This window comes from Marmota flaviventris, chromosome 1 (assembly GCF_047511675.1).
Source record: "Marmota flaviventris isolate mMarFla1 chromosome 1, mMarFla1.hap1, whole genome shotgun sequence".
NCBI lineage: Eukaryota > Metazoa > Chordata > Mammalia > Rodentia > Sciuridae > Marmota > Marmota flaviventris.
In genome coordinates this window covers 32,155,139-32,170,755 of record NC_092498.1, presented here as the reverse complement: position 1 = coordinate 32,170,755, position 15,617 = coordinate 32,155,139, and the positions used below count along the sequence as shown (strand labels likewise).

The window sequence follows — 15,617 nt, the reverse complement described above, 5'->3', positions numbered from 1 at the left end:
TTGTATATATTTAATAGCCTATGACAGTGACCAATTAAATGCAATCCATTATTTTTGCCAGCAACTTTATTTATCTTTTTTACTGTGAAGATAGGATTGTCAGTTTATTTTTGTAAAACATTGAAATGATTTTCACACTTTTAATAAAAGGTGAGGCCTTCTTCATTAGGTTGTGGAATAAGTCACTATTGCTGGAGAAGATAGTATCTGTGAAGTTCAAGGCTTTTAGGGAGAAACCAGCCTTGTGAGGACAACTATAGTAATAGTGCTCATGGTGCCTGCTACTGTTCCTATCTCTCATCTTTACAGTCCCAGCTTTAGTGATGATACCACTATTCCCATTTTACAGATGAAGAAATTGTTAGATTTCTTCAAGATTAAAATTAAGATAGCTCTGTGTCGTGAACCCTTATTCTTTTGTCACATCCTTTTGCCTTTGTTCTAAACAGTCTCTGAAACGTGCCCACCCACTCTTTGCTGAAATCCTCAAGGGTAGCTGGCTCCCTGAATCTTGAGACATTTGTAGAGTTAGCCCCACTCACGCCAAAAGCCACTCTCTGTGGGACTTAGGTCTGCCTCTTGGTGACTTCCACTTGCCAGTTCCAAGGAAGAGATATTGAAACAGATCAACGAAGGCAATTAAAGAGAGGGCACTGAGTGCCTGAGACAGACCACCACGGAAGCTGGAGAGAAGGCTGTGTGTCTGCGACAGGAAATAGGCGCAGAAAGCAGCTCTGTTTTCTCTGGAATTTTCATTCTCCAGTGATGTTTGCTTACGGCAGTGAAAGGACCAGGGTGTTCTATTATCCAACCAGCAGGGGGAGCAGTGCACTTGAAGTGACATCTGCAGGGGAGAAGCCATCCATCCACTGGGCGGAGTAGGTATGAGCAGGTGCTTTTATCCTTCCTGGCATAATATATTCTATCGCCATAGAATTATTTCTGTTCTTTTTTCTCCCGTTCAGTTTATGGTTAATTAAGCCATGGGTACCAAGAGCAATACTACACTAGAAAGAAATGTTCACTTTGATGGTAAAATGCATTTTGTGTTTATGAATTTTTGTATACATGGTGAAATTGAAGTTTTAAGTTTATCTTTTAGATTCCAGTAGGATTCCTAATTCTGGCCCAAATTATTCTTATACCTTGGACTCAGAATAATATGTTTTCTTAGGAGCAGCCAGATGAGGAGACTTGGTTCTATGAAGAGATTTGGAGGTCCCTGGAAAACACATTTTATGGTGCCAAGAAGTACACTTATTTCTAGGCTAAACTCTATCACTAATTTTTTTAAAATTAAATTAAATAACTTAGGCAAACTTATATTTTTGCCTAAAAGAAATAGCTCATTAGTTGACCTCCATTATTTAATTTGTTTGATTTTGAAGTGCTTTTATGGGCTGGGCCTGTAATCCCAGAGACTTACAAATTCAAAGCCAGCCTCTGTGACTTAGTGAGGCCCTAGTCAACTTAATGAGACCCTGTCTCAAAATTAGAAAATAAAAATTACTGGGGATGTTGCTCAGTGGTTAAGCACCCCTATGTTTAGTCTCTGGTACAAACAAACAAACAAATAAACAAAACCCAAACCAAACCAAACCAAACCAAAAAACCCAAAAAACAAGAGCTCCTATGGGCAGGTGCATTTTGTTGTTGCTAAGTGTAAATCTGAGCCTTATGGTACCTATTGAACCTGGTAAGACACAGGATATAAAGCTTACAACAAGGAAGTAGAGGAATTAAAGGAAACATTTTATTTTAATTTGAGCTGGTTAGTTCTCTTGTGTCTTAAGAGAAGCCACATATTTTATCTAAGATGCCCAAGACGAGATATGAAGACCATAGTTCAAAAAGTCCAAATTTTAATAAAGTGAAAAATATTTTTTGAGTCATAGATCCCATGGGAATATTTGGAGAAAGTTGTGGATATTATTCTAAGAAAAATGCACGTACATATAAAATTTTACATGCTATTTGAAGAGTTCATTGATTGACCCTTCTGAAGCCCGTCATAAATCCTTGTTCAGAGCAATAGTCTAAAATGGCAGATGGGGGGTGGTGGGAGTGCAAAATTATCCACAGAGATATGGACTTTACTATTCATATTTATTTTCTGTAGAAGTTTTATGTTGCACATAATATATTAGGACCATAGTACATGTATAACATTTATATGTAGATAGATAAACAAAATTAGTTGTAAGAGCTCAAATTTTTATTGATAGGGAGGCACAACTCAAAATGGACAGACTATCAATTTAGAGAGTAGTGCTAATCAAATTTAAATTCTAGATTTCCTTCTCTCTAAATTGGTGGGCTGGTGATAATAAATCAAGAGGTTACTGCTGGTGACTGAGCATTTGGGACCTAATGATAACAAGTAACATTGCCTGTATTTTACTCCATGCTTTTGCACAGGCCACATTTGTCCCCTCCCTAGCTGTTCTGCAAGATAGGCAGAGTCCCTATGCTAATTGAGATCTCTGAGGGCAGGGATGTTAATCCGATCCTCAAATAAGAGACTTTCCCAAGGGCCCTTGATTTGTCAACGGTGGAGCCAGTGCTGCTGCCTATGGCCCGCTTGCTGCAGTTATTGGTGCTCCCTGAGGATACAGAGTTGTTGAATCCCTTGCTGATCCAGGCCCAGGGCTAGGAAACATATTTTAGCTATATGATCAGAGGACCAGGAAGCTGAGCTAACAATTCAGCATTAGCTCTCTCCTGTTGGTACTGTAATACCAACATATTTCAAAATAGATAGAGGGCTCTGGAAGGGTTTAGATACATCTATGTACAAAGAAGATTTACAAGGGGTTATTAAATGGGAGTTCTGAGGCTGGCTTCACGAGAAGTGCCAACCACTCTTTCTCCCGAATTTCCCTTGGTGCCACTGTCAAAGGCAAAGTGCTCATCTAGATGGATTGTTGTTCTGACCCAGAATGACATTTCCAACTTTTCTTATCTATAATCCAATTTCTGAACTTCCTTTTCAGTGATATTAAGTGGAATAGCATAAAAAAGTCTCTTGGCATTAAAGATAATAAATGTGTTCAGCATTGTTCAGGTGTCTTTGCTCTTTGCCAGTGCATTAGGTGTATTGATTTTAGAATTTTAAATGACCCTTTTTACCAGACTTGATTAATATCCCCTCCCCACAACTTGGCTACCCGATTCTTCCCTCTATCGTGTGAAATCTTCTTCCTTTCACACTCACACAAGTGAGAGGTGGCTGACCTTCTCTCAGTCAAAGATCAGGAAAAGTCATGAGAAGTATCCCTTAGGCCTGGTGATTAGCTTCAGAGGGGAGACTGATTATGGAAGAGTCAAGTCTTCAGGACATTTCTCTATTTCCACTGTTTTGAACCCACACCCTGGGAACACTCAAGGTAGACCACTTGACTTGGAAAGTACCACACTGTTTTAACATGTGGCTTCCACAGAAGAAGCAGTTAGCCACACAGAGGGCTTGAAGGTGAAATGAGATCTCTAGCAAGAGGGGCCAGTTCAATCTAAATATTACTGTATTACATGAGACTAAGGTTAATTTCCTGAGAGTCCCTCTAATGAATTAATAGTGGCCTCTGTCATCCTCAGAGGACACGTTGTTTAAAATTCTATTCACACATTAGTTTATTCTGATTTGCAACCGAACTGAGAACTCTAAGGATGCTGCTGCCTGCTATGGCTTTGTGCAGCTACCGGTGTCTTCCAGGGTGTTTGGTGCTTGGCTGATGACACTCAGGTGGGGCTTTTCCTTCCCTTTCAGGAACTAGGCGTATGGGAAGTTGGCCACCCTTTTTCCCTGGAGATAATCATTCTTCCACGGACATTGTTTTTATTTGTTGACTACTAATTTCATTTCATACCATTTTGAGTTAATTTGTTGTAAATGATACAAGTAATAAAATCACATTATAGCAAATTTAGAAAACTTAGGCCTAGAAATCATTCCTAACGTTCCTCCACTAGAGCACCAACTCACAGCATTTTTTAAAATGCAGGTTTTAATATATTTCTATGACAGTGACACTGAACTTGGAAATTACATTTTAAAGACTGGCCATTTCAAAAAGCAGTTTTTCTTCTGTTCAATCATCTTCCTAAATGTCATTAGGATACCCCAAATTTATTTATCCTAATGTTATCTATTAGATAACCATAAAGTACATTTCAGCATGTTATCCATTAAAAATACCCTTATTTATTTGACATTTTCTGTTCACACTGATGAATGATTTAAATATTAAGAGACTGTTGGCTTGGAAATTTGCTGATTCAGATTCATTTTATCAAAGGTTGTTATTATTATTTCAGTAGCGTTTGACCTGTAGTTGGTACTTAATACATGGTGTTTTCTTTTTTTCCCTTGCACTATAAGCCTGAGGACATAGCTTATATTTCATTCAGAGATTTCTGTTTTATCATATAAATTTGCCCTGCCTATTCCAATTGCTCATTTGTAGGGGCTAATAACATTCTGATTCCAGGGTCTAGTTTTCTCTGTGTTGCTGATGTAGAACATTAGAGCCAAGCAGGACTATGGAGATAACCTAATCTGGTGTTCCCTCAATTGGTGCACTTTGGAATTTCCCATGGTGCTTATGAATACCGATTCCTTATGAAATCTGATTTTGGTGGATGAAAATTGTGCATCTGCATTTTAACAACACCTCAGTGTTCTGATCTGGTGGTAGAAGGACCATAGTTTTAGGTTAGCATTTGGTTAGCAGACCTTGATAACTTCTTAGAGCTAATGTTAGATTTTCCTCATGTTCAGTCTTTTGCTTTAAAAACTAATTGAATCTTGAGATGACTTATAACAGGAGGCAAATATTACAATCACAATTATGTTCTGCAACAGGAAATAAGTTCTAAATGAATCTTAACATTTTACTTGACACATTACTATGTTTAAGTGTATTAAAGATGTCATTGAAAGGTGCAGGGGAGGAAAATGAACTTGATTTGGCAGGTAGGTGTTCATGGTACTATTATCCACAACTGTCTATGCTGATTGACAGCACACACATTACCTCTTAACAGGCATTGTACTCAGTTGCATCAGATTTAAGTGTATGGCATTTTTACTGAATATTTGAAACTGTTTTAGTTAATAATATTAATTGTGCATAGACCAGCTTTCAGCCATTTTCAGTTGCAAAGTGCTTAATGGATAATAAACCAAAAGTTTTTATTGACCTTTGCTTATAGTAAACTTAGGTTGACGATGCTGTGCTGCTTAAGCTTTACATATTCTGAGCAGGGCTAATGTTTAATAAAGCAGAGAAGGACTCCCCTCCATATTATAGATAAGAAACTGAAACACAGGGCTCAGAAGCTCCAATCACTCAGCCACAAGGAGCAGAGTCAGAATTAAAGCTCAGATCTCCCGGTCCTTGTGTTCTGCTCTTAACACCCGATTACACTGCCCTTTTTTGCACAATTTCTATCTAATGAGAGGCACTTAGTCTAATGGCTGGTAGAGATGCATATTTACATTGCAAAGGGCATCGAAGCAAGGAATTTTACTCAATATATTCTTTTGGAAAACCAAACATGCTTTATTTCATTTTTAACAATTTATTTAAACATCTCACATATACAAAATAGGTACAATTTAATTTTTTCTGCTTGTCTAAGAAACAAGGCTTCTTTGGAACAATGGAAGAGAATGAAAATGAGACTGGCAAAGAACAAATGCTGAATCTAAGAAGAGGGCGATTTTGGGCAAATGATGTGCATACCTTTAGTTGGGGACGAGATGAAACATACGGATGCTAAGTCAAATTAAAAAAAAAAAACCCACACAATACAACTCAATACAGAGGAGTATTTCTTCTCAGATTCTTCTAGCACCATCAACATTCTTCAAGTATCTGAAATACTATTAGTTAGCACCTTTGTATTATGAACAAAAACAAGTACCTCAGTTCATGTCTGTCTAGGTCAGCACCCGATGAGGTGGATCGCACTCACAGGAAAGCATTTTGAGGTAGTTTAAACCTTTGGAAGTTCGGGTTTTAAACTTCCCTCTGTGGAAGATATTCAGAAGCCACAAGTGGTGCGAATGTTCACGATTTTTATTTTTCAATTTTTATTTTAGTTTTCTTACAAAGGTTGACATTTTCCACAATAGGTGTAAGAGTGTTGGGAAAAAAAACAAAAACAAAAACAAAACTCCAGATCTTTTGGGGAGGGGGAGAGGGAGTGGGAGTTAATTAAATCTTATTGCACAATGCTCTGATCAATCCTTCTTCTCTTTTGCCCACAATTTAAGAAAGGAGTTGTGCAGAAGAAATGGAAGGATTCAGCTTTCAGTTAAAAAAGAAGAAAAAGAAGAAATGGTAAAGAAAAAGTGTTTTTTTCCCCCCAAATTTCTTTTTTGATTTTTAATTTAGGTTGAGTTCATTTATTTGAAACAGACTGGGCCAACGTCCACACCAATTTCTTGGTCAGCGCCACCGATGTCCAAAGGTGCAATATCAAGGAAGGGCAAGCGAGACGGCTTGTTTGTTTTGTATTCAATGATCGTCTTTCCCCATTCATTTGTCTTTTTCTGTTAAAAAAAAAAAGAAGGAAAGAGATATGTAAAGTAGGATTATTCTTGCATTGGATAACATCCTCACTTTAGGTTTTAAAAGAAGCACGTTTTGACTTGTTTATAGCATTCTGATGATTTTGTTCCAGATCAACAAACTCGTCTCTGAGAGTGTAGTGTCAAGCATTTCTTTACGGAGAGGTTCTGCCCAGCCTAAATTTTGATGCATTTAAATCTAGTCCAAGAGGCTTATTTCTACAATATAATTTTCAAAATTGGGATGTGTGTGTGTGTGTGTGTGTATTTGGGAAGAGGGAGTTGGGTAGGTATGTAGTACTGCCATGAATGAAGTCTAAATTTTATCCTAATTGTAACATATTGTAGGGAATATGTTACACATTTTCTTTTTTATAAAGAAAAATTATCTAACGAAAAAAAATTAAATATAGGCCATACTAAGAAGTAAAATAAAAATACAACATGACTGCAAATTTTAAAATTATAGGCTCTGTAAATCTCAAAAAATTTAAATTCTTGGCATACATTGTAATATAAGAATTAAGCTAAAGGAAAAACAACTAATGCATATACACAGTAGTTATTTCAGTACTTCAGAGTACTTCTGAAGGCAGTTATCTGATAAGAATTCTCTGGATTTATCCATCTGAATTTAAGTAAATATCTTTATGAAAAAGAGTGAATAAGTTAGGTTTGTCATTCATCTGTTTATCTAATGATCTAAGCTAGAACTTCCCCAACCCCACTTCGCCAAACAAATACTATTCCCACATTTTACTATTACTTACAGAGCAGCCATCTACAAGAACTGTGTAAGTGAACCTGCTGTTGCCATCGGCAACAAATTCAACATCATTGGAGCCTTGCAGAAGGATAGCCTTATCCAGGCTGCCAGTCTCCCCATCCATGTATGCAATGCTGTTCTTGCAGTGGTAGGTGATGTTCTGAGAGGCATGGTTGGCCAGCAGGCGCATGAAGGCAAGTTGAGTAGCCATTTCCTTGGAGGTCACTCCTTCTACATTGTATTCGAACTGCAGAGGATAAAATGGGAATCCCAGTTAAGTGGAGAACTCAGATTCTAAAAGTAAAATTAAAACAACAACAACAACGAACCAAACCAGTCTGGTAAAAGGAGGAGTAATGGACTTATATCCAAGTCTTATGAAGAAAGTACTTTTTAAGGAAACTCAGTTCACTTGTCTTTGAAGCATATGGTGGACATAAGATCTACTAGGCTAAGGTGAGAATATTTAATAATGGCACCTGTTTTAGGTAAGCATTAATGTGCACATAGCAATGAGATAGAGATTCAGATGTAAACTTTTTCCTATAATATATCTCTAATATGTGGAAATCTAAAAGGGATTCAACAAAGTTGGTGAAAAATTTGATTAAAAATTCAGGAAAACTGCTTTTGTTCTGAAAGCACATATGCATAGCTATTTGCTGGCCAGCACACCTTCACATTAAATGACATTGGCCTGCTTCTCCAATGATTATCAACTAAGTCAAATTTGGACAAAAACTTGGAATTACGTGTTTGATCCATTCAACCCATCTTTCACAGTTAAGGACAGAATTGGTAAGATATAGAAACACAGACAAGTAAAACACAAACAATCTTAAGAAAATAACATTTTATAGAGTGAGGAGTGTTTGTAGGACACCTCACCTGGCTACCACCATTGATAATTTCTGCTAACCAGACGTGCTTCTTGGCCTTGGTGCTCCTGTACCAGTTCTTGGCTGGGATATGTTCAGGTTGGGCCTTGATGCAGGTTTCACCAGTAGAGAAATCACAGTATACTTTGATAGCATCCATAGTGCATCCTTGGTTCGGGTCAATCCAGTAGTAACCTTTTCAGAAAACAAGACCCAGACAATTAACCTTCTTACTGAGTAGAACATAGATTCTAATAATAATTAGTCAAAAATACTGATTTTCATAAGTAACATTTTTTTTATGGTACTGTGATATTATCTGTTCCACATTTATCAGGAAGAAAGAGGTGGCTATGTTTCGGACTAGATAGTTCCTTCTCATATCTCCTCCATGCAAAATCAGAGCAGGATATTTACCCATGGGAAGGTAAAAAATCTATGTTAAGGGAAGTCTGAGGATGCTCACTAATTGGGAGAAGAAAATGATGCTTCATAAATTGGCTAAAATTTCACATACTGTGAGTTCTATACCAAAACATTTTCATTTGAGATATCAGTGGGAATTGAGTTTGATGAGCTCAACCTGTTAGAACAGTCAGTGTGGCTGGGACATTTTGACCTACCGCTGCTCCACTCTGGGTGGCTGAGTCTTAAGTCTCGGCATGTGCGAGCTGGGTTCTTCCTAGAGCCTTCAGGAGTAAGAAGAGTCTCAATCTGGTTGTTGAGGGACTTTAGGGTGGCATCCACTTCATAATCCTTGGGTCTGAGAGAAGGCGATGAGCGAGGCTGGTCAGCCCTGTAGAAGTCTCCTTCATAACCAAAGTCATAACCACCACCGCTTACACCAGGAGGCCCAGGAGGCCCAGGGGGACCGGGAGGGCCCTGTGAGGGTAGAAGTGAGAAAGGAAAAGCTTTGAATGCAGCTGCAGTGAGAGAGACATCCATGCCTGCAGATTTTCAATGGAGCTTCATACAAAAGCAACAAGGAATCAAGTTAAAGTAAATAACTTGTTCCGGGGCACACTTATAGGCATGGGCTTACAAACCTCATTGCATATAGACCATATTCAGATACCTTAGAAAATATATTGAAGTGGGGCTACTTCAATGTGTTGTCAAAACTGCCTTGGTTTACTCTGAAGAAAATTTTCCTCTAGTCAGTGATGTTCTTTCTCATTTCACCAAATCATACTTACAGCAGGTCCTTGGCTACCCTGAGATCCTCGAACACCAGCAGGTCCAACACTACCAGGATGTCCAGAGCGACCATCTTTGCCAACAGGGCCAGAAGGACCAGCAGGACCCTAAAGAAGAAGGAAAACAAGTGCATGTGAATGAGCAAATCCACACCAGGCAGATGTGGCCTGGACCTTACTGCCCTTGTTGGCCTCAATTTCAGAGATGACCTATCTCTTGGATGCACCTACCCTGGGGCCAGCAGGACCGACGGGGCCAGGAGAACCTTGATCACCATGTTGACCCTTGAAAGAGAGAACAACAACAGAAAAATCACACTTTCAGAACACATGTCAATAGATAGATTTTCTCCCCCCCTAAATTGAATAGAAAACTTTAGTTTTAATGGACTCTGGACTGAGAAAATTGAAAATGTAAAGTGGGGCTCTTTTCTCCCATTATGTCTATTACATTCAATTATTTTTTTTTTCCACGAGCTATTTCAACAGTGCAATATTAGTCATTCCTCTAATTATATTTATTTTAAGTGGGGTTGAAGGACATTGTTGCCAGGAGATTTTAATATATGTATTTTTCTATCTCCCTTAACCCTCACCTTTTCGTCTGGGGATGAAACAGCATCATCACTGACAGACATGGAATTAGCCAGAGTGGGAAATGGGCACGAGGCAGGATGTTTTAGAACAATAGCAGTGAAAATGTGGAGGAGGTCCTTCTGAGCTCAAGGCCTTTGAGGTCAGTGTACATGTGGAATGGCCACGTTTTACTTACAGCGAGACCTGGAAGACCCTGTAATCCATTGTGTCCCTTTATGCCAGGAAGACCTCTGGGCCCTTTATCACCAGGCTCTCCCTTGTCACCTCGAACGCCTTGTGGGCCCTGTAAGAAAAGAGAACAACAGAGAGGACTTTTAGCTTTTTAAAAATGATGCTCACTTTTCTATAAATTCTGTTTACCCTGTTTGTGAAGGTAACTTGAGACATGCAAAGGTCTAGATAGGTTCTCAATTCTTCTGATAATCTCTGCTTTAGTTGAGCTGTGGGTAAAAGGGCTAGATGCCTATGATTATGTAATACAAATAAGCAGAAAAGCCTTCAAATGGACCAAGCTATCTGAATCAAATCTTTTTTTATAGAGTAAAATATTTTTTTAAAATTTGAAGTCTAGCCTATATATATTATCTAACTTCTGAATAGATAATGTATAGTTATAGATAATATATAACAGATATAGATAATAGATAATTTGGATGGATTCTCCCTAAGGGTTAATTTGTATAAAATCTCACTGTGTACATACACTAGGACCTCTTGGACCAACAGCACCAACAGGACCAACAGAACCAGCAGGACCCTGTAAATTGGAAAAAAGAAACAAGTCATCAGCTAAGCCCAAGATCCTTCTCTCATGCTCCTGCTCTCTCCCACTGTGGAGAAGACGAGAGGAGTCCTGAGGATGATAGCATTAAGGGAATGGTATTTAGACTTACAGGTTCACCGCGGTTTCCATGTTTGCCAGTGGGACCCACAGTGCCATGAGGACCAGGTGCACCTGCAGCACCAGCAGGACCAATGTTGCCAGGGTAACCGCGCTCTCCCTACCAAAGGCAAAATGAAACTTACCATCAATCTGTATTTTCATCACTTTTAAGTTAGAGAAAAATGAAAACATGTACTGACCTTGTGTCCAGGTTGACCATCGCGACCTGGAGGACCATCATTTCCAGGATTGCCCTGTGAAGACACCATGCAAATTAATGCTCTTGATGAGGCTCTGTGGCCTACTAGCCCCTTCATCTCCCAACCCCTTCAAGGGAACTTATTTCAGACTGTTAAAAGGATAGGGTCTTCCAAGCTAGGTTTTCTTGGAGATATTTTTAATATTTAAGCCCCAAATGTAAAGTGTGATAGTTAAAGACCCATTCTGCAGCCCAAGAAACGGTTCATATCTTTCAGTCCTGAGAGGTCATTACATGTAGATGTTATGGAGAAACAGATCATCTAGTTCAGAAACTTGGAACAAGAGAACTTCAGCTCAGCACATGAAGTTCCACACAATGAAATCCTTCTCAGTATTATTTTACAAACCAAGTGTTGTACTCACATCACGACCAGCTTCACCAGGAGCACCATTGACTCCAGGACTGCCCACTGCACCAGGGGGACCACGGGCCCCAGGAGGGCCTGCAATGCCCAGAGGACCAGGTTCACCCTAAAGAAGATAAAGCAACATTTCTCTCATTAGATGAAATGCTAACCTCACTCTCCAAAAACAACCTTCAGGAGATTCTAGTTTGAAAAGAAAAGGCAAACTGGACTGAAAAACATCAGGAGGTGTCATTAGTGTTGTGCTTGCCTGCCTTCTATACACTCAGAAGGTCAGTATTGAGTAGTTATAGAATTTTTCTCTGTATAAAGCGAACCTAGTTGCATCCAATATCCCAAATGAAATAAATTCAGATAGTTGATAAGAGTTTATGGAGATGAGATGATTTCTGGTTGCTGTCACATATAAGGTTAAATGGGATGATTCAGAATTTCCAGAATTTCATTCTTCCTGCACGATAAATGATGCCAGCATTTCATATTGCAGAGGAGTAAATGCAATTAGAGCTTATATAGTTCTTAAGCGTGTAGAAAGAACAAAAATCATTCTGCATAATGTTAAGCTGTGTCTTTATAGTGTGTGTCTAAGTAAGGTGGTATTAAAGCTTCTTAGATAAGTGACATGTGATCTGTATAAAGAAAATGCCATGAATAAAAATCTTAAGTGGAGTTATTCAGTGATCAATCTGTCACATTTGAAGTGGCAGCTTTTAAAATCTTTTATTATGTTAATGAGAATCAGAGTGGTGTCAAACACTCACCAAAGCACCAGCAATACCTGGCAGACCACGTTCGCCCCTAGAGCCAGGGAGACCCAGAATACCAGGAGCACCAAGAAGACCCTGAGGACCTGGGGTGCCAGGAGGTCCCTAAGCAAGAGAAAAAATACTGAGTATTACTGGTAAGACCCTGGTTGATAATACAGTTTAGTTTGAGGATTATGAAAATGAGTTTACAAAAAGGTTTATGTCCTAATAGTGGGATGTATCCTTGATATCTTTTCTCTAGTGATGACAGTGAGCTTATATCTTGGCATGCATATATTTTTTTGTACCCAATTCCTCCTTAAGATCAATGGTACAACATTTAACAATATGTAGTTGAAATTAATGAGGCCATTTGCAAGGGGGATAGAGTTTTCACACACTCCATGCAGGGAAGCAAATCTTAACTTTGGTCTCTAAGGTCTAATAAAGGCACTTTTCCACTTTTATTTTTTTTAAAGAAAACTTTATTGAAAAAAAAAATTTTGGGGGGAGTGGTACTGGGGATGGAAGTGAGGGGCACTCAACCATTGAACCAATCCCTAGCCCTATTTTGTATTTTATTTAGAGACAGGGTCTCACTGAGTTTCTTAGTGCCTTGCTTTTGCTGAGGCTGGCTTTGAACTCTCTATCCTCCTGCCTCAGCCTCCCCAGCATCTGGGATTACATGTGTGTGCCACTGTGCCTGGCAACTTTACTGAAATTTAAAACACATATATGATAAAGCACTTTCAAAGCAGCAATCATACTGGATGATGCATGTTTGAGAAATCAGTAGCTTACTGTATTGATGAATGTCCAGTAGGATGGCCACAGCAATGGAATTCTCTTACTTCTATCAACTTAGGTGCTCTCGACAAACAGCTTTAAGGGCTGTCGTGATAAAGAGTGAGTTCCCTCCTTTGCTGCGATTCCTGTTATGTGCTTTCTGAGTATCTGCTGAAGCCTCGGCACCTTAATGTGTGCTGGACAATTTCCTGGCTCAACCGAGCTCTACGCGAGAGCTTGCAATGCTCATCAACAAACATATGCCAAATTGAGGATTCGCATAGGGGCTTTATTTTAGTTCAACAACAGGCAATAAGAAAAAGGAGTTTGAAATTACTTACAGCAGTACCAGGCTCTCCAGAGGGACCCTTTTCACCAGTGAAGCCAGGTGGGCCAGATGCACCTGTTTCTCCAGTTCGGCCAACGGGACCTTGGTCACCACGAGGACCTCGAAGCCCTTCTTTACCAGCAGCACCAGGGGGACCAGGAGGGCCAGTGATACCCTGTAGGCAAATTTACAAGGTTATTTACTTTCTGTTGAGTATAATGGACCTGGAAGAGAGCCACCGATGTTTCACATACCAAGACACAAGTAGTGAGAGGAAGCAAAACTACCCTGGCTAGTTTGGATTTAGAGTTTTTAACAACCTCATAGAAAGAAGCAACTTATGTTATACATTTCCTGAGGCTATGACATAGCAAATAATCGAGGCAGAGTTAGTGTCAAACTTCTGTGAGGAAACATAACGTCATGCCACCAGGACCCTGGCATATTAGAATCAGAACCACGCGAAGTTATGAAAGTTAATTTCAAGTGAATGGGACTTTGGGTTTTGGAAGATTCTGCCCATTTCTTTTTGAAGAAAGCCAATACTGGCATTTTGTTCATAACTTAGGAACCACATATGCTCTCAACTAGGTTTAATTAAATGCCTACAGGGAATGAAGATTTTTCTGTTATGAACCTGTAAAAGGATTCCAAGAAATCAACATCTTTGCTATTTCCACCCCCCCGCCCCGAAACCTCAACCAGAAGACTTAATCCTTGGTAATTAATTAAATTCTCTTGAGTCCTGACAGGAGAGTCTGAATCAGAATTAAATTAGAGGCCAAACCACCTTTAAATTTAGGAACAATTATACCTTAACAACGGAGGCAGAATGTTAGCCATAAAGGGTAATTAGATATAGAAATATATGATATGTGACTAAAACCATACTGTTTCTTTATTTTTAACAGAGATCATGCCCTCAAAATGAGATTGGTGTTTGCATGAGTAAAAGCCTCTTAAATTGATATTATAAAATATAATTTGTGATGGTTTTGCCTTAATGGTTGAGAAAAACTGATTTTTACATCAGAAAAGTAATAGCAAATATTAGCGATATGTTTTTATAGAGAGTTGCTCACTACTTTTAAGTTGCTCGCTAGTTTCTTATCAGAGGCCGGATTTTTTGGCTAGTGTAAATGAAGACATATTTGGAGTGATTTACTTACAGAGGGTCCAGGGGGACCAGTTCGTCCAGCAGCACCAGGGAAACCAGTCATACCCTAAGAATGAAGCACATTAAAATTCCAGTCAAACTAACTCTAAAAATTTGGATGAGAGGAATTTCTCCTGTGGAAAATCCTGATGGGACTAGGGATGGACCAAAGAGTAAGTAGTAGGCTGTTTCCTATAGGTATTATTCAACCAGGACTCTGAAGACCCTCCTCCCCACCTATTCCTTATCAACATGCCACCAGTTACTGTGCCCATGTTTTGCATTAAGGTTTTGACTGTTCTTTTTGAAATACTCACACTTAACTCATGGTTGTAAGAGCAAGAATATAAGACACTATGTCACTGTTACACATTAATGTTGTATACATTAGTGACTATCTTAACTATCTGACTAAGAGAATGGGAACAAAATAACTAAAGGAGAAATGTTATTTATAGAGGGTGTGTGTAGAAAGAATAAATGACGTAGGGCACTATACACAGCCACCCACTCCCACTACTCAGTCAGTAGAATCCATTTCTGGGGAGCTCTGTGTCTCTAGAAAGTCAAACTGGCAACACTAGATACAAAGGGTAAGGACTAGGACAGGGAGGAAAAGGGAGAAATCAAAAACTACTCTGTGGGTTGTGTTGAAAATAATAAATTAAAGACATATCATTTCATTAAAAAAAAAAAAAAAAGGATAAAGAACACCAGATAACTATTTTATCCACTTCACAGTTAAACCACTAGGGGTCGACCTTGGGTATTACCTCAAGTGAGGTGGCAGAAACATCCTGCATTGAGCCTCAGCTGGGATTAACATCCAGAGTGGCTGACCTTACCTTCAATATCAGAATTGCTCTGATTAGAATGAACTTGAATCTCAAGAATCTTCTAGTGAGAGTTTAAATTAACTAAAGACTTCAAAACTTTCAAGTTATTCCTAATAGAATCTGAAGAAAGAAGAGTGATCAGAGTCCATTGTAGATACTTACAGGGGGTCCTCCATCACCACGACCTCCAGCAGGACCAGGGGGACCATTTGGACCCTAAATGCAAACAGAAAGATGAAGTCAAA

The 15,617-nt window shown here is 39.0% G+C and overlaps 1 protein-coding gene across 1 annotated transcript in view; it reads right to left on the bottom strand.

The window, feature by feature from the left end:
- Positions 1 to 5,765: 5,765 nt before the first annotated feature.
- Col1a2 (collagen type I alpha 2 chain) overlaps positions 5,766 to 15,617 on the bottom strand; it is a 35,621-nt gene continuing 25,769 nt past the window's right edge. The window contains exons 38-52 of the mRNA XM_027955440.2: positions 15,535 to 15,588; positions 14,550 to 14,603; positions 13,394 to 13,555; positions 12,282 to 12,389; positions 11,519 to 11,626; positions 11,095 to 11,148; positions 10,905 to 11,012; positions 10,715 to 10,768; positions 10,187 to 10,294; positions 9,646 to 9,699; positions 9,415 to 9,522; positions 8,842 to 9,100; positions 8,229 to 8,413; positions 7,345 to 7,587; positions 5,766 to 6,556 (exon numbers count right to left, since the gene is read on the bottom strand). Of these exons, the coding sequence (XP_027811241.2) occupies positions 6,410 to 6,556; positions 7,345 to 7,587; positions 8,229 to 8,413; positions 8,842 to 9,100; positions 9,415 to 9,522; positions 9,646 to 9,699; positions 10,187 to 10,294; positions 10,715 to 10,768; positions 10,905 to 11,012; positions 11,095 to 11,148; positions 11,519 to 11,626; positions 12,282 to 12,389; positions 13,394 to 13,555; positions 14,550 to 14,603; positions 15,535 to 15,588 (1,806 nt within the window). The 3' untranslated portion in view covers positions 5,766 to 6,409. The remainder of the gene's footprint in view (positions 6,557 to 7,344; positions 7,588 to 8,228; positions 8,414 to 8,841; positions 9,101 to 9,414; positions 9,523 to 9,645; positions 9,700 to 10,186; positions 10,295 to 10,714; positions 10,769 to 10,904; positions 11,013 to 11,094; positions 11,149 to 11,518; positions 11,627 to 12,281; positions 12,390 to 13,393; positions 13,556 to 14,549; positions 14,604 to 15,534; positions 15,589 to 15,617) is intronic.